The 24341-nt window shown below is 45.8% G+C and overlaps 1 protein-coding gene across 7 annotated transcripts in view; it reads left to right on the top strand.

Moving 5' to 3' along the window:
* Positions 1 to 24341, top strand: part of lef1 (lymphoid enhancer-binding factor 1) — a 163263-nt gene that overhangs the window by 63098 nt on the left and 75824 nt on the right. For all 7 annotated transcript variants that reach the window (XM_048542317.2, XM_048542325.2, XM_048542333.2 and 4 more), the window contains exon 4: positions 19763 to 19895. In XM_048542317.2, the coding sequence (XP_048398274.1) occupies positions 19763 to 19895 (133 nt within the window). The remainder of the gene's footprint in view (positions 1 to 19762; positions 19896 to 24341) is intronic.

Raw genomic sequence — 24341 nt, 5'->3', positions numbered from 1 at the left:
ATATGGCCAGATTTTATTGTCCATCCCTGGTTTCCCTGGAGGAAGCTGTCATGAGCTACCTTTTCGAACTGTTGCAGTTCTTGGGATTTAGGAAAACCTACTGTTGCTGTCAGGAAAGGAGTTCTGGATTTTGACACTTGCATTCATAGACTGTTGCACAGCCACCAGAAATCCCTACATTTACAACCTTTGAAGCATATTCACTGTTGTAAAGCAGGAAATTCAGCAATCATTAGGCTTACAGTGCATTCCCGTAGTCTGGCTGGTGATTATAACTGGGTGGTCTGTTTTGTGATTATGTTTGAGAGATAAATATTAGTCAGGACACTACACTTCTGCTGTTCCTTGAAATAGCTCCTTGGGGGTCTTCCATACTTACCTGGAAAGGGAGATGGGACCCTGGTTCAACATCTCATCTGAAAGACAGTCGCTCTGACAGTGCAGCTTTTCCTCAATAGGCACCTAGAGTTTCAAGGCTCACTTACTCTCAGAATGTAGCTCAGCACTTCCTGATCCCAAGGCTAGAACGTTCCCACCCAAGCCAAGATGGACACAGTTTGTAAGCAGGACTAAGAACACATTATCATTGAGGTAAGTTTGTTGACTGTCACTGTATTCTCTTTGAGTTAACCTTTGAGATGAAGCTTGGCTTTGTGGGATAGTTTGAAATGGGTGTGAGGCCATTTTACATTTCCTGTGTAGAAAAGGATAGTAAAAAGAATAAGGAGTGCTGTCATGATGGAAATGTCTCTCTCACCTGCTTCGGATATTTTCCATCAACCTTTTAGGACATGTGCCCAGGGCGGCTGGCATTGAACGCAGATGTTCTGGGCTAGAGGAAAGGATGCTACCACTACATCCCAACAACACTGCTCCACAAGCTCAAAATCTATCCCTTTCCATTGAATATGGAGCTTAATTTGACTCTTGACCAATAGTTTGAAATGGTGATTAATGAATTAATCTCTCTTTATCCATTTCCACTACAATCTATCCTCAAAGTCAGGGCTGTTCCTAGTCAATTTACTTCTCATTAATTCAGTTTTCCATTCTATAATCCCAGTGACTGGCTTCCTTCGAGGCAATTCAGAGTCATTCCTTAACATCGTTCTTTCTAATATTGTATCCAACTTGATAAGATTTCCCTTTCCCCCTCAGCTTGACCAATAGGAGTTAAGATTCTGTCGTTCCCCCACATTCCCTATCCCCTTCATGTTGGGATCACTCTTGCCTCTCTACCATGCGTCTTTTCTGATGAACTCAAATCGGTGACTGGATTGTACTTTGTCGCTTCTGCTGAATGCTTGCTTTCCTTTATTTCACGCTCTCCTCGTTCTGAGAACGCCGACAAAAATACAATGCGCCAAGCAACCTGAAGCAAAAGGGCTGGCTGTTTGTCTCCTTCTAGCTTGTGTGCACTTCTCCTTCCCTCTTGTCTACTCACTCTGATTTTCATCCCTTTCTCCTGTTCTTCCTTCTCGTGCACACTCTCATTCCCCTTTCTCTTCACCTCACTGTTGGCCCTTCCTGCTCATTCTTATTTTTATACCTTTCTCTTCCTTTCTCTCCTTTCACCGCTCTCCACCCTCTACATCCTCCTCCTTTCCATTCTCCCACACTATCCTTTCCCCTTCCCTTTCTCCCGTCTTCTCTCCTTGCCGCTCTTTCTATCTCTCCCACTCCCTCGCTCCTCGCCTCCCTCCGTGGAATTTTGCAGCATTGCTGGGCGCATGAAGCCCCAATCTTGTTGGCACACCGTCGACGTTTATGGAAGAGGGAGTTAGTTATTCGGTGGCCCAGTGAATGTTTGCCTTCCCTTGCCATGTCAACATCGACACTGATAACCAATATCAAAGGCGAGCTGGAAAAGAAAGAGGTAGTGGCTAGCACAAACAAAATGGAGAGGGATGATCTTGATTTATGTGATGTCGGGTGGTGAGCAGTTTGCAGGTTTTTCAGCTGCTTAGCTCTCTGAAGCCAATGGCTGATGGGCAAAATGGTGTGTGGAAGCCACCAACGCCGATTCAAACTCACTCGCTCAATTCTCGGCACCCATCAGCAGTAACTGGCCCCGTGCTGCCAGGCGCTGAAATTCTTTTGTACCTCGGTGCCCGATTGTTTTCATCAGCTGATGGTGTCAAGGCTACAATCTTGTCAAAGGGACCTTTAATTTCAAATAGAAAACTACCTGGAAAGCAGTTCATCGGTCGACCCAATTGACAAAAACGCCGGGAGTTACAGTTTCCTGCTGACGCTTTGTCTGTGGGTCTCTGTTTTCCTTCTTTTCTCCCCTTTTCCAAAATGGCCACCGTGCCTGTTATTTTTAGGAGCTGAGTTGCCGTAATCTGCTCTTTGTCCTCTGAGTGAGTAAACAGCCGGAATTAATGCCAACTGCGTCTTGTACGATTTTCAACAGTTCCAATTGAATATTCATCAGCGAGGATTTAGTGCAAAGCGTACACGGCAAACAAAATTAAAGCCGTCAACCAAATTCCATGTCAAAAACAAAAACACAAATGGAGCACTATCACGATCTGCAGGAAAACTTCAGATTGTACGTTACAACCGCCTACGGCATTGCGTTAGACTTATGGCCTGATCTCCAATTCCCTGAAGAGTGAGATTGGCTTCACTAATCTCCAGAATCATTAATTGTGTTTCATTGTAAAATCATTTGCAGGCCATTTCTTCCCAAACGCACTTCCCACGGCTATCAAGAGCAGTGCCTTATCATGTTATGTAATACCAGGGGAATAAACCCTACCAGCAGCTGATTACATTAAGGCTCAATCCTTCCAGGGGACCCCTCCGCAAAAGAAGCTGTTGGAGCCATCCCCCAGATTTTTGTGGGAATTGTTTTTGGAAAGGGTGCCTGCCACTGGAAATTAATTCTTGCTGTTCATTTCTAATTCAATCTAAAGAGACCTGCGATAGATTCTGTTGAGGAAGGATGTAGGTAGCTATTGCTATCCCATGTCAACATCTTTCTCGTTGTCAGTAGATGATTGCAGCTCGGAGGATGGTTGATGGCGAACGAGATGGGCAGTCATCTTTTGTCATCCAACCGTTCCATGCTTTCAATTTCTCCTCATTTGCCACGGTACAGCAGTGCTTGGAACAAAAACACACCTCAGACTTATTTCTTCTAGACTTTCGCCAGCCCCGCTTGCTCCACATGCAGTCCAGTATCGTTACTCAACTCAACGGAGCACCGACAACCTCTGAAAACACACGGTAGTAATAGATTCGGAGATCGAAGTGCGAAAGCTGAATACCTATGTGTCTTGGTTAAGGTGCCAGAACTAATTGACGATGTCCTAGCCTTAGCTAGAAGTCATCAGGCAGCGTTGGGGATAGGGGCGGTCTGTGGTAGTGGGGTTAGATTTTAATGAAATCTGCATGGCTGCGAACAGACAGCTTCGCACATGAAGTGGCTACTCAATTCGTTCTCTGTTGAACTCCTAGACAAAGCGTCCTTTGGCCTATCAGATTGGTTTAAGATAGCTCCCCTAAGTTCAGAGACAACACAGTGTGGAGCTGGAGGAACGTGCAGACCAGGCAGCACCAGAGGAGCAGGAAAGCTGTTTCTTGGACGCTGCCTGGCATCTGTGTTCCTCCAGCTCCATATTGTGTTGTCTCTGACTCCAGCATCTGCAGTTCTTGCTTTCTCACCTAAATTCATGCCAAGATCTTAGAGCAATTTCCTGACCAACTGTGGATGATCCTACCTGAGACAAGTGAAGACCAAAGGGCTGGTGGTAAAGTGACTCGGCTACTGACCCATAGCTTTGGACAGCCTCGGTTGCTGTGTGTGCGTGTGTGTGTGTGTGTGTGTGTGTGTGTGTGTGTGTGTGTGTGTGTGTGTCTGGTCAATGGGACCGATAATGGAGGAGATGGCCATCAAAAGGTGGGTGAGCTCGTCTTTGAAATTACAAATCCACTCCTTGCAAAACATGACCCAGTTGCCGTAGTCAATAAGTCAGCTGACATCGATAATCCAAAAAAAAACCAGCCCAGGGCTCACTGACCATCTCCTTAACAGCCATGTCATGTGACCACAATCATTGATAACACCGATTCTGCACCATCTTAATTGAGCTTCGATTTGAAGAATATTTCGGCTTGTTCTGGATTGTCCCCAAGTTCCCACAGAGGAAGTTTTGTTCTTGAATCAATCCTATCGAAGTCATTTCGTATTTTAAACACCCTCAGTTATATTGCTTCCCAAACTCAAAGAAATCAGTGATATTCGCGGTAAAGTAATAAATTGCTTGTACATGATTGATTAAGGAAGGCTCAACCGATACGTAAACGAGTGTGATTGTGGGGACCCAAACTGAGAGTCTCAGAGGACCACCTTCTGCTCCTCTCACCCTTGCACAAGCAACTGAGGACGTGGCTAATTAGCGAGGTTCATCAGCGGCTGAATTAAACGGGCGTGGAGCAGGGATGGTGACACTGTTTGAGGGGGTTTAGTGGTGCAGGGCGTGATGGGGGTGTGTTTTAGTTTCAGCTTTGTGACTCCCTGTTTCTTTTTACCCAATGGTGCCGTTTGAGAATCCCCAGTCAGCGAGGGACTTGTCAAATTAAAGCAATATGTATGTGTGTCTCCCGAGCCGTTTCTATGCGTAAGATTGAGAGAACGGACTTCTTCTGTTTTAAAGTCAAGTGAGCTTATCCGAGAAGATAAAATGTAACGTCAGCAGCCGGAACAATGCCCGAAAACTCCAAATAATTCACTCACTGTAGCAACTGGGTGTAACAGATACAATTCCAGAGCTTTGCCCTTCCATAACATTGCTGGCTGTAATCATTATGAAGCTTTCCTTTGGAGTAATTTAAGGACCTTGAGGTTACATTTCAACCAAGAAATTAATGAGCTTGTCCGAATAATTCCTGATCACTGTCAAGAAAGACCTTGATCTGAAGGGTTAGTCAATCTGCTGTGTATTGGCCTTGACAGAGCGGAGTCTGGACTGAGTACAAGATGCACAATATCAGGGCTGTCTACCTGACTGGAACTCTAAGGCAATGATGTTAGGTGACAGCCAGAGTCTCTGATGACAATCTGAACACAAATGGTGAAATATGGCACGTGAATCTATGACAGAATCCCTGATGGTTTTTAAATGTCAGAGTGATCATGATGTAATTTCCACCTCTTCCGGTCGGAGCTTTTCTTCCTTCACCATTCTTTCACAGGATGTGGGTGTCTCTGGCAGTTTGTTGCCCGTTCCTAATTGTCCCCTGCCAAGGTGATGACAGGCTACTTTCTTGAGCTGCTGCAGTCTGTGTGCTGTAGTAGCCCCGCAGTACTGTAAGACAGGCAGCTCCAGGAGCGGCAGCGCAGTGCCAAGTTAGGATGGCGCATGGCTCAGAAAGTACAGCTGGCAGTGTCCCTATGTGCCTGCTGCCCTGCTTGTTCCATGTGGTTGGATTGGAGATTTGGAAGAGTGGTCACATGGCTTGGTGAGTAAGCCAGAGGCCCGGACTAATGCTCTGGACATCAAAGTTCAAATCCCATGGATGCAACTCAGAGAAATATAAAAGCTGGCGGCCATGAAACTAGCGAACGTGCAACAAAACATATGTGCTTCTCTGATATCCTTCGAGGAAGGAAGTTTGCTCTCCTTTATCAATCTGATCTCTGTCATTTCTGACCCAATGTGATTGGCAATGAACCCCACCTCTGAAATAGTTCCATAAGCCAGCAAACTGACAGGAAAAGCTATAACACCATAGGATGTTGGAGCAGAAGTAGGCCATTCAAGCCCATTGAGTCTCTTCTGCCATTTAGTAAGATCATGGCAGATCTAATGATCCTCAACTTTCCTACCTCTCCCCATAACTTTGATTTCCATACTGATTAAAAATCTGTCTATATCTCAGCTTTGAATATACCTAATTTCCAGCCTCCATAATCCTCTGGGGTAAGGAATTCCACAGATTCTGTACCCTCTGAGAAGAAATTCCTCCTCATCTCTGTCTTAAACTTTTGAACCCGAATCCTTAGATTTTGCCCCTCTGGTCTTCTGAGACTCTCTGTCAAAGGGAAGCACCCTTTCTGTATCTACCCTGTCAAGTCCCCGAACAGTCTTGTATATTTCAATCAGTCTCCTCTCATTCTTTCAATCTCCAATGGCTATAACCTCTCCTCCTAGACAGTCCCTCTGTACCTGGTGTGAGCCTAATGAACCTTCTGTGGATGTCCCCAGTGATACAGTAACAATAAATTTGGCTGGGCCCATCAGTCTCAGACATTAAAAAGGCCCAGTAAATTCTTTCTCGCTAGAATCCATAGACCAAGACTGGGGGAGTTGTTCTGAAGACTAGTTGAGCATCAGCCTAATGTAGACATCCCTAACTCTCGGACAGCTCTTCCTTTACCAGTCCTGGATATCAGCCCAGCAGTTGCGCAGTACAGCTCAGTACAGGCAGGAAAGAGCTATCCTGTGAACCTCAACTGGACTCCATGAAGGTACATGGCACTGGGTCAACCGTGGGCAAGGGAATTTGCCAATTGGCCAGCTATGCCCCTCCCTCAGCTGGTGAATCACTACCATTCTATGCTGGGCACCACTTGGAGAAGGCATCCAGGGCAACACGGCCATAGGACGTGTGTTAGCTGGAGGACATTAGCATCAGGGACCAAGACTGCCCAGTGGCACCACCAAAAGAAGATGGTTGTGGTGCTTGAAAGTTAGTCAGCTCAGTCCCAAAACATCGCTGCAGGAGTTTGTCGGGGTAGTATCCTAAATCCAACCTCCAGCTTCTCCACGAATAACCTTTCCTCCAACATCAAGTCAAAATGGGTATTGTTTGCTGATAATTTTTCCATGTTCAGTTCTGTTTGCATACCCATCAGGTACTGAAGCCTGAATGCAGCAAGAACTGGGCAACGCTCAAGCTCAGTCAGAAAAGTAGCAAATAACACTCACACTGCAGATTCCAGGCAACAATAATCTCCAACAAGAGACAACCTGACCATTGCCCCTTGACATTCAATGGCGTTACCATCACTTAATCCCCCAAGTTCAACATTCTGGGTGGGATACCTGTGATCAGAAAGTGAACTCAACAAGCCACGTAAGTACAGTGGCTACCAGAACAGGCCAGAGCCTGGGAGTCTTTCAGTGAGTAGCCAGTCTCCTGGCCCCTCCAAAGCCTGTGAGGGGTTTGATAGAATATTCCTCACCGACATGGATGTGTACAGCTCCAACAAAAAATTCATCATTTAATCCTGGACAAAACAGCTCCTTTAATTGGCATCCCTCCTAAATCTCACAGCATTCAATCCCCCCATAACCAGTGCACAGTCTTAACAGTGTGTATTATCTGCAAGATGCACTGCAGCAACTCACCAAAGCTCCTTTAACAAGAAGTTTCCATCAGGTGGCCCTCACCATCTCAAAGGACAAGGGTAGCAGGCACATAGGAACACATAAAAGTTCCCCTCTAGGCCTCACACTACCCTGGCATGATATCACAGTCCCTTCGCTGACGTTGGGATAGAACACTGGGTCTTGTTTCCTACTCCACACTGATTACTGCAGTTCATGAAGCCAACTCCTCAGAGTGTTTTAGGGACATGCAATAAATGCTGGCCAGCCAGCATTGCCCAAGTGCCAAGGATAGATTAAAAAGGAAGTTGGCACCTGCTGAGAAGTGTGGTGATTTTATTTACAGATGGTAATATCCTGCCAGATCAGCTGAGCTCTCAGAGAATGCTCCTTACTGTGGAGAGGGGATATGAAGAGAGATGATATTGTGGATGCAGAATTAACCCGATTCTACAGGCGTGCTGTCTTTCAGTCACAAACTGCTGCTTCTCTCTGTCTGCATCCTGCAGGAGAGAAGAAAAGGCCGGAGCTTAAATTAAAATCCTGCAGTTTCTTATCTGCTTCCCACATGAAGGCAAATCTGAGTTGAAAACCGTAAAATTAAGGGAAGATCGGGGATAGTTTAATTCAGCAAATCCATCAGTTCGACTTCTAGTCTGTGTGACTGGAGGGAGGAACAGGGTCAGATAGACACTAATAAGGTGCAAGCTATCAATTTGCTTTTCACATCGAAGCATTTGTACTTACAGTAAGAAGGAGGGAGGGGTGCAATTGCTGTTGCTATTTAGAACGTTGATGGAATATCTCTGATGGTAGATTTCTGAGACTGTTTTGTGTTGGATTTAGATATCACTTCCTCCAGCCGAGCAGACAGCAGCATTGTTGTGCAGTTCTCATTGTTCTCATGAGTGGGTTGAATTTGGGTTTCTCTGATTATTTTACTCCTGTCTGCCTGTCCTCCTGTTGCTTCTGCATTTCCTTCCTTCGACTGTGACGGCCAGGAGTGAGTTCAGGTTGTGGTGAATTGACACCTAGTCCCTGCAGTGAGCCTTCCTGAACAAAGACTTGGAATTTCCCGGTGCACTTCCCAACTCATTCCTCCCTTTGTTTCAACTTTCCCAAGATTAGGTGTGCAACTAAACCCAAGCCCACCGACTGCTCTCTGAGGTGGGTATCGGTGATCCAAAGGTGTAAAAGCACAGGGGAATTCTACCCGAGTCTCCACAATATGAGGTAACAAGGTGTAGAGCTGGATGAACACAGCAGGCCAGGCAGCATCAGAGGAGCAGGAAGGCTGTCGTTTCGGGCCTAGACACTTCTTCAGAAAAAATTTCAGCTTTCCTGCACAGCCTGCCGTGTTCATCCAGCTGTGCACCTTGATATCTCAGATTCTCCAGCATCAGCAGTTTCTTCTATCTCTCCACAGTATGACCTGCATCTCTGGATTAAGATTAGACTCCCTACAGCGTGGAAACAGGCCCTTCGGCCCATCAAGTCCACACTGCCTCTTGAAGCATTCCACCCAGACCCATCCCCCTATAACTCGCACACCTCCGAACACTATGGGCAATTTAGCATGGCCAATCCACCTAGCCTGCACAGCTTTGGACTGTGGGAGGAAGCCCACGCAGACACCGGGAGAATGTGCAAACTCTGCACAGACAGTTGCCCGAGGCTGGAATTGAACCTGGGCCCCTGGCACTGTGGGGGCTGCAGTGCTAACCACTAAGCCACCACGCCACCCCACTAACAGTCTAGCGATAACACCGCAGTTCACCATCTCCCCCTATTTAGTTAAATACCATTTGTGGGAACTAGGTGTATCCATACTGGCCTTATGCAAATATACAAACAAGGACAAGATCAGGCCATTCAGCCATTCAAGCCCATTCTGTATTCAGTAAGGTCCTGACTGACATGAATTTAACCTCAATTCTACATTCCTGCATATCCTCAACAATCATTCAGCCCTTGACAATCAAGAATTTGCCTATCTCTGCCTTAAAAATATTTAAAGACTCTGCATTCGCTGCCTTTTGAGGAAGAGAATTTCAAAGATCCTCTGAGAGGAAAAAAAAAGTTTCCTCAGCTCCATCTTAAATATGTTTTATTGTCATCCCTATTGAAGATTGTCATTGAATGAACAGCCTGGTAGCTCAAACTTTGGGAATATGGATTCATATTCCATCACTAGGCAGCGGCCAAAACTTACAATCAATTTTAAAAATAAATCTAGAATATGAAATATGACAGCCATCATTAATTATTGTAAGAGGAAAATAATTCGTTCACTGATGTTCTTTAGGAAAGGAAGTCTGCTGTCCTTACCTGATCTGGCCTACATGTGACTCCAGCCCCACAGCAACTCAGCAGTCCCTCCAAATGGTCGACGGAACCATTTGGCCGAGTCCCAATTAGGGATGAAAACCATTATTAATGAAAATCTTTGCTTCTTCTTATATTTCCTGTAATTTTCCCTTGTATTGGATTCCTACCTGCTGCGTAGAATTCCAGTTTTCCAGTGCAGTTTGAATGGGTTCATAGAATCCCTACAGTGTGGAGGCAGGCCATTCGGTCAGTTGATTCCACACCAACCCTTCAAACAGCATCCCAACTGGCCCCACCCCATCCCTGTGACCCTGCATTTTCCATGGCTAACCCACCTAACCTGCACATCCCAGGACACTCTGGACAATATAGCACGGCCAATCCACCTAGCCTGCACATCTTTGGACTGCAGGTGGAAACCAGGGCACCCAGAGGAAACCCACCCAGCCATGGGGAGAATGTGCAAACTCCACCCAGACAGTCACGCGAGGGTGGAATCGGACCTGAGCCCTGGCGCTGTGAGTCACTGTCTCCAACATCTGCAGTTCCTGCTGTCTGTGAAACTAATTTCTGTAGATCTGTTTGTGCTTTAGATTCCACATTTCCCTCCTAAAAAGCCTTCTATTCCCTTGCCTAAATAGAATTCATCCATATGTATTCAAAAATATTCAATGACTACCATTTCTACCATCCTCTGGTGCAGAGAATTTCAAAGATGCCCAGAGAGATAAAGGTTCCTCTTATCACTCTCCTAAGAGGGACACTCCTAATTTTTTTTAAAACAATTTGCATCCTCCGCCTACTCCACCCAGTTCTGAACTCATCCACAGGCAAAGTATCCCTTTCATGTCTGCCTTTTCAAGAAATTTCAGGAACTTATACACTTACCAAATCAACCTTCATTCTTTTAAACTCCAGGGATAACAGTACGGACTAATCATCTGGTAAATCACTAGTGTTTATAATTCAGATAACATGAAACTGAACCAATTTCATTAAAGCCACCCAGGAGGTTTAAAATTTAGCATTGACAGTTCTCTACACATCTCACTTCACTGGGGCTGTATTCTGGAAATCAAGCAAACCGTGTTATTTCTGAAATCATCACAAAAGTTAAATATTTTCATCCAAGTATGCAAAATGTACCTGTCTTTTAAGACCCAGGTTAACGTAAAGTACAGACCAGGTTTCTGTGCGTAACAAGAATTACTATTCATTACAAATATTGGGTTCCAGCTACAGGTTAACAACTTTGAATTGTCAATGTATAACTCTACTGGTCAAACTGTAACCCCATTGTAACGTCCCACTATGTACACATGCAGACAGACAAAAAAAAATGGTGTTTTGGGTGGAGTGAAAAACCAGAAAGGCAGTTTAATGGCTCCTGTCCACAGGGTTTGTTGTGGGAATCCTTTTGGCTTACCATGTCTTAAAACTTTTCGATCTCTCTTCTCCAAGTATTATATTTGACCCAGGAGGCACAGAGCAACTGATTCGCAACGTATAAAGTCTCTGAATATTTCATTAAAAGCACCAGCTTATAGCAACTGGTGAGAGAAAAAAAACATTGGCTTTCTTTGGGCTTTAGGTTTTTCTTATTTCAAAGAAAAGGACACCACTTCTGTCCCCTTCAGGAGGTCCAAAGGTTCCTGGCTATATCGTTCATACCTACAAGCTGCTCAGCTACATCAGTGCCAATCATGTAGCTGTTGGCGGAAAGAAGGCCTTTGTCCTGAACAACTGGGCCCAAGTCCACAGACCAATCAGCTCGTTGTGGCTGTCTACATGTCACATGGTAAGCCCACCCAGAGTTAGCTGATGTGCAGTTAACCTGCCCCCCCCCACCACTGTTTGAACCAGACGCAGTGTAAACTACCCTTATAATGAGCATAGATAGCTTACATTTACAAAGTGCAGCAATCCCTTCTGCAATCCTTGGTTTTGAAAACAGTCCTGTTTCTTATTTCGGTCTGCAGTCAGAAAAAATGAAAAAAATGGTACAATCTTAAATATAAGTCCCCGGCATGCTCCCAGCACAGCGAGAGACAGGGAGTCAAGTGGTTGACAAAAATGTCAATGAAGAGATCACCCAGGTTGTTTTGAGGAGTTCAGAGAAGCCTCCAACCCTGAGGAGTAAATTAAATTGACTTTGGCTGGGCTATTCTTTGTGGAAAATGAGATGTACACACTTGCCCATCACTATCTTTAAATGCAGCAACAAAAACAAAGCTGCTGGAAAAGCTCAGCAGGTCTGGCAGCATCTGTGGAGGAGAGAACAGAGTTCTGAGGAAGGGTCACTGGACCTGAAACGTTAACTCTATTTTCTCCTCCACAGACACTGCCATACCTGCTGAGCTTTTCCAGCAATTTTGTTTTTTGTTCCCGATTTACAGCATCTGCAGTTCATTTGGTTTTTACCATCTTTAAATAGTGTTGAAGGGGTATGGAGCGGGAGTGATGGACGCTATACACTTCATGGCACCCTGTTTTGTATTTGCATTGGGTATTCCACCTGTACCAGGTCCCACAGCCATCCAGCCATTTTCCAAGTTGGCATTGGCAGGTGGTGATTCAGGAATGTGTACCCCAAGGATTGCAGCTCAGTGCCATCTTCTCCATTACAGTTAGGGATGGGCAATAAATACCAGGCCAGCCGTTGGCACCCACATCCTCTGGATGGATGGATGAATGAAAGAGGGGCAGTGAGATATTCCCCCATTCACTTAGGAGCTTCAGTCCCATCTCTCTGTTCTACTTGTAATGTCAGAGGATATCCCTCTCCGTGCTCCCATCCCTGTAATGTCAGACAGGTGGCCTAGCATAACTCTGTTCGACCGTTATCTTTCGCTGCGAAGCATGTTTGCAATGTTGATGAAGTGAGTCAAATATTAAACACCTGGCACCTGGTTGCCTCAGTATTTTCGTAACTGGCTCCTTACTAAAGGCTAGCCTCCCCATTACTGACCAACAATTGTAGGCTTTGGTCATGTAGGCAGACCAGGCCCTTATGAAGTTTCCTAATCCACAGAATTTACAATAAAAGAAAGCTCCATGTGGGCCGAAACCCACTTCCTCTCGAGAGATGGAGCCCTTGACTGACTGCACGGCATCACTTCCTGGCGAAGCCTTGTCATTTTAATGAATACAGTGCCATTACAATGGTGTTTAATGTTATTTTCCCTCTTACAGAACTTGGTCAAACTTTGCCTCTGCAGCGAAGTATTATGTGCTTTCTTACCCAGTGCTTTTGTTTGGCATAGCACAGCTCACTAGAGCCATCTGTCTGACACACTTTCTTGGCCATGAAAGTAAAACATTGGCTTTTAAATGAACCTTTGTTTAAGTATTTCCAGATGCCTACAACAGGTTTCCTTATGTCGTTATTTTTGCATTTTAAAGTGTATTTTTATTATACTTGAAGTGTAAAATATTCTTGCAGTTATGACTGTAACATGAGACACAATTTGCATTTATATAGAGATAACAAGGTGGAGAGCTGGATGAGCACAGCAGGCCAAGCAGCATCAGAGGAGCAGGAAGGCTGATGTTGCGGGCCTAGACCTAAGTCTTCTTCTTCAGAAGGGTCTAGGCCCGAAACATCAGCTTTCCTGATCCTCTGATGCTGCTTGGCCTGCTGTGCTCATCCAGCTCTCCACCTTGTTATCTCAGATTCTCCAGTTCCTACTAATTTTGCATTTGTATAACATCATTCACGACCTCAGGATGCCATAAAGTACTTCATACCCAATGAAACTGTAATGCATTGTAGTCAGTGTTGTTGTGAGACGAAATGCCAGCGAATCTATACTGAGCAGGGATCGCACAGTCAGCAACTGAGCACCAAGGCTATTTAATATCTTTTTGTCTGGGAGGATATTTGTTGAGAAATACACACGAACCAAAGTATTCGAGAAGTGTCTGTTGTTCCTTTTCACAATAAGGCCTGTCACAGCGGCTTGTCTGCCAGTCCTGGGAAACCGCCAGTCAGTCCCTGGGAGTCTGTCTGTCTGTCCCTGGGAGTGTGTCTGTCCCTGGGAGTGTGTCTGTCCCTGGGAGTCTGTCTATCCCTGGGAGTGTGTCCCTGGGAGTCTGTCTGTCCTGGGAGTCAGTCAGTCCCTGGGAGTCTGTCTGTCTGTCTCTGGGAGTCTGTGTGTCCCTGGGAGTCAGTCTGTCCCTGGGAGTCTGTCTGTCCCTGGGAGTGTGTCTGTCTGTCCCTAGGAGTGTGTCTGTCCCCGGGAGTCCATTTGTCCCGCGAGTCTGTCTGTCCCTGGGAGTCTGTCTGTCCCAGGAGTCTGTCTGTCTGTCTCAGAATTCTATCTGTCCCTGGGAGTCTGTCTGTCCCTGGGAGTCTGTCTGTCCCTGGGAGGGTGTCTGTCCCTGGGAGAGTGTCTGTCCCAGGAGTCTGTCTGTCTGTCTCAGAATTCTATCTGTCCCTGGGAGTCTGTCTGTCCCTGGGAGAGTGTCAGTCCCTGGGAGGGTGTCTGTCCCCGGGAGTGTGTCTGTCTGTCCCAGGAGCCTGTCTGTCTCGGAATCCTATCTGTCCCTGGGAGTGTGTCTGTCCCTGGGAGTGTGACTGTCCCTGAGAAAGTGTCTGTCCCTGGGAGAGCATCTGTCCCTGGGAGGGCGTCTGTCCCTGGGAGGGCGTCTGTCCCTGGGAGGGTGTCTGTCCCAGGAGTGTGTCTGTCCCAGGAGTGTGTCTATCCCTGGGAGTGTGTCTGTCCCAGGAGTGTGTCTGTCCTGGGAATGTGTCTGTTCCGGGAGTGTGTCTGTGTGCCGGAGAGAGCAGACAGGGCTCAGTTTGACTCTCATTCGAAAGGCAGTATTCCCAGCTCTTAAAAGGATCGCAACCCAGAGGGGACAGATTTAAACTGCTTTGTGAAATTAGCAAATGCGAGGCAAGCAAAAACATTCCTCACAGAGATGGGGCTTAGAATGAATTGCCTTGAGAAGGCAGGACCAGTTGGGGCCTACGAGGGGACATTGGACGGTTATTTAAATACAGATGCCGTGATATAGGGAAAAGGCTGGAATTTGGCACTGAGTCAAATTGCTCAGAGACCTGGGACAGACATAGTGGGACGAATGGCCTCCTGCTGTTCCAATAACAATTCGTTGATGCTATGATTCAGACAGTGCAGCACTCCCTAAGCTCTGCGTAGGCCTTATGGGGAGGGATTTGAATAGAGAATCTCGAACGTGGAGGCGAGACTGGCAGCAGCTAAGGTGAGTGAGGCTTTTAGGCACAAGATAGAGAAAGCCCAGCTAGTTCATCTTTCCATTGAAGCCTTTAAACTCCTCCATTGCTGCATCAAACTGCTTATTTTTTGATTTCCAGTGCTTGGTCCTCTTGTTTGCTGCTCTTTGACAATTAGGCGCCAGACTACGAGATTCCACACTTGTGCAGATTTGACAGCAATTGACTCTGCTTAAAATAAACTGGCTTCTTCTAGGCACAAAACGAAGGTAGAACAAGTCATTTTGTGCTGGATCTTGTTGGCAATCCTGCTGAGATTTGCCAGGGTCCCGACTCTAGTTGAAAAATCCCACTTTTGCCATGTGGAAGAGGTTAGGGCTGAATGCTGTTCCAATCCTGCGAGTTTTTGCTTCATTACCCTTGGAGACTGGATTCCAGGAGCCTGATTTCACTCAGTGTCCTTACTATAGGTGCTGGGTTTAACCAGGGGTCGGGACGTGAACCCCCAAAGCTTGGGAGACATGGGAACTCTCAACCTTCCAAACCCATGACCTCTCTCACCTTAGAAGGAAAAGGACAGCAGTTGCATGGGCAGACCAACTCCACATTGACCTTCCAAACCTCCCGCCATCTTGACTTGGAATGACATCGCTGTTCCTTCCCTGTCATTGGATCTTAACCCTGACAGTCCCATCCTAAAGAAGCCGTGGGTCCCCCTACATCCCAGCAACTACAGCTCACTCAGGGATAGTCAGTGCTGCCGATGCTGGAGTCAGAGATAACACAGTGTGGGGCTGGAGGAACACAGCAGGCCAGGCAGCGTCAGAGGAGCAAGAAAGCTAACATTTTGGGTCGGGACCCTTCTTCAGAATTGAGGCTCACTGCTGTCTTCTCTAGGCCAATTAGGGATGGCCAACAAATGCAGGCCCAAGATAAACAAAAAACAAAATGAAAGTTCATCCTTCAACCAACATAACAAAAATGGCCATTAGCACATTAATGTTTATGCGAGCTGGCTGTGTGAAAATTGGCTGCTGTGATTCCAATTTAGTAATTACTGAAATGTGAAGCACTTTGGGGTATTCTGAGTTACTGTAGGCACCATACAAATGCAAATTCTTTAGTGAGTGCCACGTTGGCTTTGCTGTGACCGACAGGATTTCAGGAACTTTTTCGGCCAACGGGAGCGGGCAGCAGTTGGTTGCATCACCACACAACCCGAGATCAAACCATAGCCCTTCGCTGGGATGGAAAACCAACTCTGCAGTTCATGTGGAAATGTGCCAAAGATGTTCCTCATATTGACTCCAGTTAATTGCTTGTGCACCCATGCTTGGGGAGTTTCCTTACAGATCTGAATAGTCGATACACTTTTTCAAGAAGGTGTGGGGCATTCCGACAATAAAGCTGACAATCTCAGGTGGTAAACTAAAAACTGCTAGAGTTCTGAAATGAGAAAAAGAATTTTTTGGCCTGTTGTGGCTCAGATTTCTGCTCTGTACACTGGGGGAGATTGCCATCCCTGTCTCTGTTTGTACTTCAATCCTGTAATGGGCTCCCATTGCTTACCCTGTCTCTGTTTGTACTTCAATCCTGTAATGGGCTCCCATTGCTTACCTGCACAGAGGTTCAGTGGTTAACACTGCTGCATTATAGTGCCAGAGACCAGGGTTCAGTCCCATCCTTGGGCAACTGCCTGGATGGAGCCTGCATGTTTTCCCCTGTACCTGTGTGGGGGTGCTCTGGTTTGCTCCTACAGGCTAGCTGGGTTAGCCATGGCAAATATAGGGTGGAGGCTGGGTCTGGGTGGGGTACTGTTCCAGAGGGTGGGTATGGGCTGATGGCCTGCTCACACACTATAGGCATTTGTAATAATGAACTCTGTGGACTTTTACCAAAACCATTACCCTGTTCACAGTTGGTACATCTCTCACTAATACAAACTATTCCACCCTTTCTTTGTAATGTCTTGCTGCTGGAAGACTGGTTTGCAATGTGGTTACAACCCCAACAGTGTGGCTTCCATTTCTGCAGTGGCTGTAGGTCCCATGAAGGACTCTCTTTCTCAACCCGTGCCTGGATCTCTGAGGCTAAACTGTCTCACTTGAATGGGAGAGCAGCCCTATGGTCTGGAAGCACATCGCTGAATTTACCCACACTACGGAGAACGTTGGAGAAACTCAGCAGATCTGGCAATATCGCATGGAGAGGGAAATCACGCTGACATTTAAGTTCTTTATGACTCACCTCCTGAACTTGTCTCTCTCTTCGCAGGTTCTGCCAGACCTGCTGAGCTTTTTCCAGCAGTTCTTTTTTTTTAGTTGTTTTTAAATTGCAGGCAGGTGCACAACAGAAGATAGCTGGGAATCTGACAGACCAAAAGCTGCTCCTGGCACTGTTCGGGAGCACTATCTCACCTCGACCTTTTCTGACAGCTTATCAAAAGTTGTCCTCACTCCATCTGCAGTACAAATGTGCCAGGCCAGACAAGGCTCGAAGCAGGCAGGATTAAAACAAAATGTCCTTGTAGCGGCCAAATATTTCCCACGTATACGGTTAGACTGGGAATACCAAAGGAATATAAGTATGTAACTGTTTCACTTAAGGAAAAGTGTGATGAGTAAGCACAGTATTTACAGATCTGAACTGTAATTTTATTTTATCTTTGTTGCACTGATATAAAAAAAATTGTGGCATTTAATTACAATGTCGTGAGGATTCACTTCATTGTTTTACCCAGATGTTTGGTCGAGGCTGGATGAGCTCAGAGCCACTTACAGCTCCTCATGTTCGCAACCTGCTGCAGTTTGTTTGACTTTGAGCTGTGAAAAGGTTAGAGCCAAGGGGTCAAGGCAGGGGTGTAATGTTGACTTCGGGAGATGAAGACGAGGAATGTGTGTATCGCAGACAGCTCAATTGTTGCTGCTGCTTCTGTGTGACACCAGCCCCTTCCTCCCCCCCAGAGTCAATTAACAAAGGTTATCTTGCACTAGAACATTCTTCCATGCCCACACCTTCCTGACACTCGACCCTCGGTTATGGTCACCTCTGGTGTGGGTCACCTTGTGAAGAAGATCGTAATCCTGGCACCGAGGGGGCGTGTTCAGCACATCACGAGGCCGAGCCCCACGCATGCGGATCTGAGAGCAGCCTCATCGCGGGAGCCATGCAGTCATTTATGGCACAGAATGTGTCCATTTGGCCCATCAGATCCATGCCAGTCATGTTTGGACTTCTGCTCCAACGTCTTATGGTCTTGTACAAAAATAAAGTTCTTCCTCAAATTCTCTCTGTGCCTCTTACATAAAACTTTAAATCAACGCTTCCCTGAAGCATTATTTCCTGCCAGTGCCTGTCCAATTTCCCTGTAACCATTGAGTCTCCGCTTCCTGTAGCCTCATGGGCACTGAGTTCCGGGATGTTTAATCAGGAAGGGACGAGGGTTATGGGAAAAAGACAGGAAAGTGGAGTTAAGGATTGTCAGGTCGGAAACAATCTCATTAAATGGCAGTACAGACCTGATGGGCTGAATGGCCTACTTCTGCTCCAACGTCTTATGGTCTTGAACAAAAATAAAGTTCTTCCTCAAATTCTCTCTGTGCCTCTTACATAAAACTTTAAATCAACGCACACCTAATCCTTTATGAGCTACTGGGAACAGGTTCCTGTTGGCCTGCTTTATCCAAATGGATCATGATCTTATCCACTGTCAAATCTCCCTTTAATCTCCATGTTTAAGAGGAACAATCCCAGGTTTCACCATCAAACCTGGTAACCAACTGCCCCTTCACCAGAACTGAAGAAGGTGGGGAGAAGCCATCTGACCATGAGCAAAGGGCAGGAGGGCATTGAGGAGACTTGTAATCATGTGTGTGTGTGCCTCTGTGTATGTGTGTGTCTGTATGTGTGTGTGCCTCTGTGTATGTGTGTGTCTGTATGTGTGTGTGTGTGTGTGTGTGTGTGTGTGTGTGTGTGTGTGTGTGTGTGTGTGTGTGTGCCTCTGGGAATTGAGCGATTGTTAAAGCCGTTTTGGTATGAAGTTGGCTCTGGGTGATATTGTTTCTCATTCTCTGGAAACAGTGACATTGCAGAAAACTCTCCGTGTCTTCCCCCTTTTGGTTTTTAATTCGTTCACAGGATGTGATTGTCACTGACTAGGCCAACACTTATTGCCCATCTCTAATTGCACAGAGGGCAGTTAAGAATTTCGCACATTGCTGTGGGCCTGGAGTCACGTATAGGCCAGATAAGGATGGCAACAAAAACAGAAATTGCTGGAAAAGCTCACCAGTACCTGCAGCATCTTTGGAGAGAAATCAGAGTTATACTTCAGGTCTGGTGACCCTTCCTCAGAACTGATGGTAGCTAGGAAAATGTTTTTTATGCAGAAGTTAGTGTAGGCAGGGAAGGGGTAAGAAGTAAATGATAGGTAGAGGTCGAGCCCAAAGATAGAGAAGGACATTTGGACAGACAAAGGAAATGGATAACGATCAGGTTGGGGGGGGGGCGGTGAATAGCTGTTAATGGGATTGTTTTTGGCTCACAACAGGGAGTGCGTAATGGCAGGCTGTGTGATAACAGGACCTGGTGTGTGTGGAAGGTTGTGGTAAGGACATGGGAGAAGTTGTGGAACGCAATATTGAGTTGAGAAGGCTATCGAGTTCCCAAGCGGAAAATGAGGAGCCGCATGTGGAAATTTCCTGCAGGCCACTAGCGAACTGAATGGTGTTTTACAATAGTCGACAGCGATGTTATGTTTCATTGTTCCTGTTTCCTCACGAGGTGCCTCAGTTTTCTGGCCGTACACCTGGACTTGTAATGCGTGCAGGTCAACCAATGCTGAAGACTCTGACAGGAAAACGTTTCTCAAAAGAATTTTTTTTGTTATCTCTTCCAGTCAAACAAGGTGCCCGTGGTGCAGCCGTGCCATGCAGTTCACCCGCTCACGCCCCTCATTACCTACAGCGATGAGCACTTCGCCCCTGGATCACACCCCACGCAAATCCCCACAGACATCAACTCCAAAAGAGGTGAGGAATCTTCCATACGGACACACTCTCGCCGAACCCGAACTCGGGAGATTCGAAACGCGGGTCACTTGCTTTCGTTTTCTGTTTTCCCCACTGTGAGACAACCAGCGCTGAAAATGTTTCTCTGTGATTAATTCTCGGCACGCCAGCTTCTCAAACCTCAGCATTTATTGCAGACGCGTTTGAGAGAGGTACATAGTTGGCTGGCCATAACAAACCCGACGACCATGCTACGAACAAAAACTGTCACTTTTACTTGAAAAGTCAGGGATTGCAACAATATTTACAGTTGGGTTATTTTTTCAAAGAGTATCAGCAATGGTAGGAGACCATTCAGCCTATCATTGCTGATGCCCCATTAGCAGTGTACACCTGATGAAGGGTTTGCTTTTTTTGTTAAAAAATTAGGGTACATCTTGACTTTGTCAGGCGATATTGGACTGATCAGCAAAGAAGGTGCAGGGAGATGTAAAACAGCTTGCTGACTTACTATCTCTAAGTCCACACTACGACACACAGTAACAGTGTACTCACCAGCTAAGAAACCGTCACAAAAGAGTCATCACAATCTGTTATAGCTGCAGTTCCAGAAACCAATTGGCTGAAGCCAATGTATCTTAATATAGTTGTTTCCTGAGCCCATCACTCTGTCTACACTGCATTAACACACAGTGAATGGCATCAGTACCTGATGGTGTACAGTGTAGCTGAGCAAACAGTGAGACCATGCTTCCATTACACGGGAAGGAGGGAATGTTAATGCAGAAACTAAACAGAAAGCAGGATTGCTTTCTTTCTGTTAGGTTTGAGAGATTGTATGTGTGTTTTGTGTGTGTATGTGCGCAAGAGTGCATGAAGGAGAGGTGTGAGAGAATGTGTGTGTGTATGTGTGTGTGTGTGTGACGTTGTGTGTACATGTGACAGTGGATGTGTGTGTGCCTGTGCATCATTGTGTGAGACGTGTGTGTGTGCATGTACATGACTTGTACAAAGACAACGATTGTGTGAGAATGAATATGTGTAATTGTGTGCATGCAGTGATTATGGACATGTGTGCAGGTGTGTGGCTGTGGAGCTGTTTGTGCCAGTGTGTGTATGTGTTAGTGTGTGACTCTGAGTGTGTGCCTGCATATTTATGTGCATGCGTGTATGTGTGTGTGTGTGTGTGTGTCTGTGTAAATTGACGTAGTGTAACATAGCTCACTATACATCCCCGATGTGGTCCTGGTGGTGGTCCCAGGTTCTAGTCTTTTGCTCCCAAGTTAGTTGTCGAAGAAGGAATTCCAGCCTGATTCGTGCCTTGATTGGTGGAAAAAGTCCCAGCCTATACAGCCTCTCCTTATAACTCAAACCTTCCAATTCCCGGCAACGTTCTGGTAAATCTGTTCTGAACTCTGTCCAGGTTAATAATATCCTTCCTATACCTGCGTGACCAAAACTGGTCTTCCAACAACTTCCAACAGTGCAGCACTCTGTCACTGCTGCACTAGAACATCAGTCTGATCTGTGATCTCAGGAAATGACAGGAATGTTCCCTCACTCAACAGCCACAGCATACAAAGAATTCAGCCTTTATGTTGTAGAGAGCCCGATGATTATGTAGTGTAACGTCAGCAATGTCTTGCTTTAAACTCTGTTAGTTCTGGAGCTGCACTGCTTATTTTCCACAGCCACTGGCCTCTGCTCAGTTCAGGTTAACCATTTGTGTTACATGTCCAGTATATTGAGGTTAGAGAGCTGCCGAGGTCATATGACGCGATGCACTGTGAGAAGTGCACAAGACTGAGTGTATTTATCTGCCGTAACATCCCAGTTATTAAAAGGTTTGCTTTTGCTTCCAGCACTATGATAATGCTGTGTCAGCAATTACCCGATGGGCGTGTACTTCTGCTTTAAGGGGGAGAGGGAACTTAATGTGGAAAAAAGCCCCAGTGTATTTTACTGCGTTTGCAGAGCCATCCCGAGGGAACATTTTCAGGTATACCATAAAATGCAAAGGTCTACTGGGGATTAAAAGTCTGTTTTAATCCAGCCAGGCACTTTGGAAAGCTGTAGGGCTTCATGTTCGCGGGTTGTCAGTTGAGAGCATTCTCTTGGCATAGCTTTGGCTGTTAAATGCTACACAAGCAAAATTATTTGACCTTGAAGCCCTTAGGAATCAGCTTGATGAAGAGCTTAGTATGAGCTGGAGTGACAATTGTGAGGCAAATGAATCATATCAAGTGTGAGCATTAAGGGGCTGAAAATTATTCTTAATTAACTGTTGATCCTGTAAAGTTGCAGATGCTGGAAAACCCTGTGTTTTGGGAGAGAGAGAGCTGACAATGGGCCCTGGAGTATTTTGCAGTCACAGTGTATGCCTTTCTGTAGGTCTCGAAACCCTGAGAACTGAACAATGAAAATAATATAGCTCTCATGCACCTGAGAAGTTGAAATTGTACACCTTGCTTCAGGTCATGGGTGTTTGGGTGGGGGGGTGGTGGGGTGAAGAGTGGGGAAGGGTGCACAGTGATAGCACAAGGTTCAGTCAAGCAGCTGAGATGCCACTGTCATTGGTTCCCTCTGTATTTCTTTCTGAAGCCAGAGAAATGCAACATTTTAATTCCAGTTCCTTAGGGAATAGGACGTATGGCTTCTGACAGGAAAAAGGAATTCAAGAATGTTTTCATCTTCTACTGAGCCACTCTGCCAGAACTTTAAACCCACAATGATGCATTTATTTATGTTCAAATCAGCTGCCATACTTTACAGTAGAGGGTAACAAATCACATTGATCAAAAAGAGAACTGAATATGGTTGAATATGAACATCTGGCCCAAGTTTGGTTCGTACAGAGGAGAGCAATCTTTCCTCTTGACTCCTGCTCTTTCTCTGGGAACAGGAAGGGATCTGTTTTTCCTCTTGAGCCTGTCCCCCCGCATTCAGTCAGATCATGGGTAATCTGTGACCAAACTCCACATTCCTGCCTTTGTCACACATCCCCTTACATTCTTGGTCCACAAAAATCTGCCAACCTCAGATTTAACATTGGACCATTGACCCATCATCATTTACAGTCAATGGAAGAAGTTCCCAAACTTCTCCCACCCACAGTGTGCATGATTGTTGTGAAATTTCACTCCAGAAAAGGATGAGCCTAGTGTCACTGATTACCCCTCTCATCCTAAATTCCTCATCTAGCAGAAATAATTTTACATTGTCCCTCCGCCTGTTTGGCTTCATACCTTAAAAGAAAACTTCCATCAAACCGCTCCTTAACCTTCAAAATTCGAGGGAATACATCCCTAGTATGTACATTGTCTCCTCCTAACTCAACTGTTGGAGTCAGGTAGCATTCTGGTAAACCTGAGCTACACTCACTTCAAAGGTCAGTAGATCTTTTCCCTGCTGCTATTAATTTTACTGATGAACATATTCCATTTTAAAAGATGTATAGTCAGAAAGGCTTGAAATAGCTGTTGAAAGCCACTGCCCCCTGGAGGGTGGCATGGTGGCTCAGTGGTTAATACTGTTGCCTCACAGTGCCAGGGATCAGATTCGATTCCAGCGTCAGGTTGACTATCTGTGTAGAGTTTGCACCTTCTCCCTGTGCCTGTGTGGGTCTCCTCCTGCAGTCCAGAGACATGCAGGTTAGATGGATTGGCCATGCTAATTTTCCCCTTGTGTCCAGGGATGTGTGGATTAGCCATGGGAATTGCAGGGTTACAGGCATGCGGTAGGTCTTAATGGGCTGCTCTTTGGAGAGTCACTATTGGCTGAATGGCCTACTTCCACACTGTAGGGATTCTGTGATGTCTCTCAGATGCAAATATTTCCGCCAGGGAACACACCCATGTCAAATCTAAGCGAATGATCGGTTCGGAGTGAATTAAGTTAAGGACTGAAGCTTGAAGATTTGGTGCTGGCTGTCCGAGGGACAGATTGGGGACCGTGCTACTGACCATGCACTAATCATTATGAGGTTCCACAAGGCCACGGCTCAATGGAAGTCCTGTTTGAACCACTTTCTGTTTTAGGGAAACTTGATAGGGATCCCGGTTTTGGTTGTGATCATGTGGAGGCGCGTGATCCATTCACAAATGTCTCAGTAGTACGTTTATAAATCCACTTTGTGAAGTTTAACACAGTCAGATTCTAGCCCTTCTTTGACGTAGAGTCAACTTTTATCAAGGAAGCATGTTGAAGTGTTTTGCAACATTGAAGGCAAGCTGTTGTTGAGAATATCCTTTTAATCTTACCCTCTGCGTTTAAGTAAATTTGTAAATCCCTATTTTCAATCATTTGAATGGGGCTGTTAAAGCCAAACACATATGCAGGCAGGCTGATACTAAGTGAGACTGATTTTGAAGATTTCTAGAGAAGACTTAATTTGACAGATAACAACATCCTGAACTACATTTCTTGGGCTATCCCATAAAAGTCAAGATATTTCAGTCTTAGAACATA

This window comes from Stegostoma tigrinum, chromosome 1, assembly GCF_030684315.1.
Source record: "Stegostoma tigrinum isolate sSteTig4 chromosome 1, sSteTig4.hap1, whole genome shotgun sequence".
NCBI classification, from domain to species: domain Eukaryota; kingdom Metazoa; phylum Chordata; class Chondrichthyes; order Orectolobiformes; family Stegostomatidae; genus Stegostoma; species Stegostoma tigrinum.
This window is presented reverse-complemented; position numbering and strand designations above follow the sequence as displayed.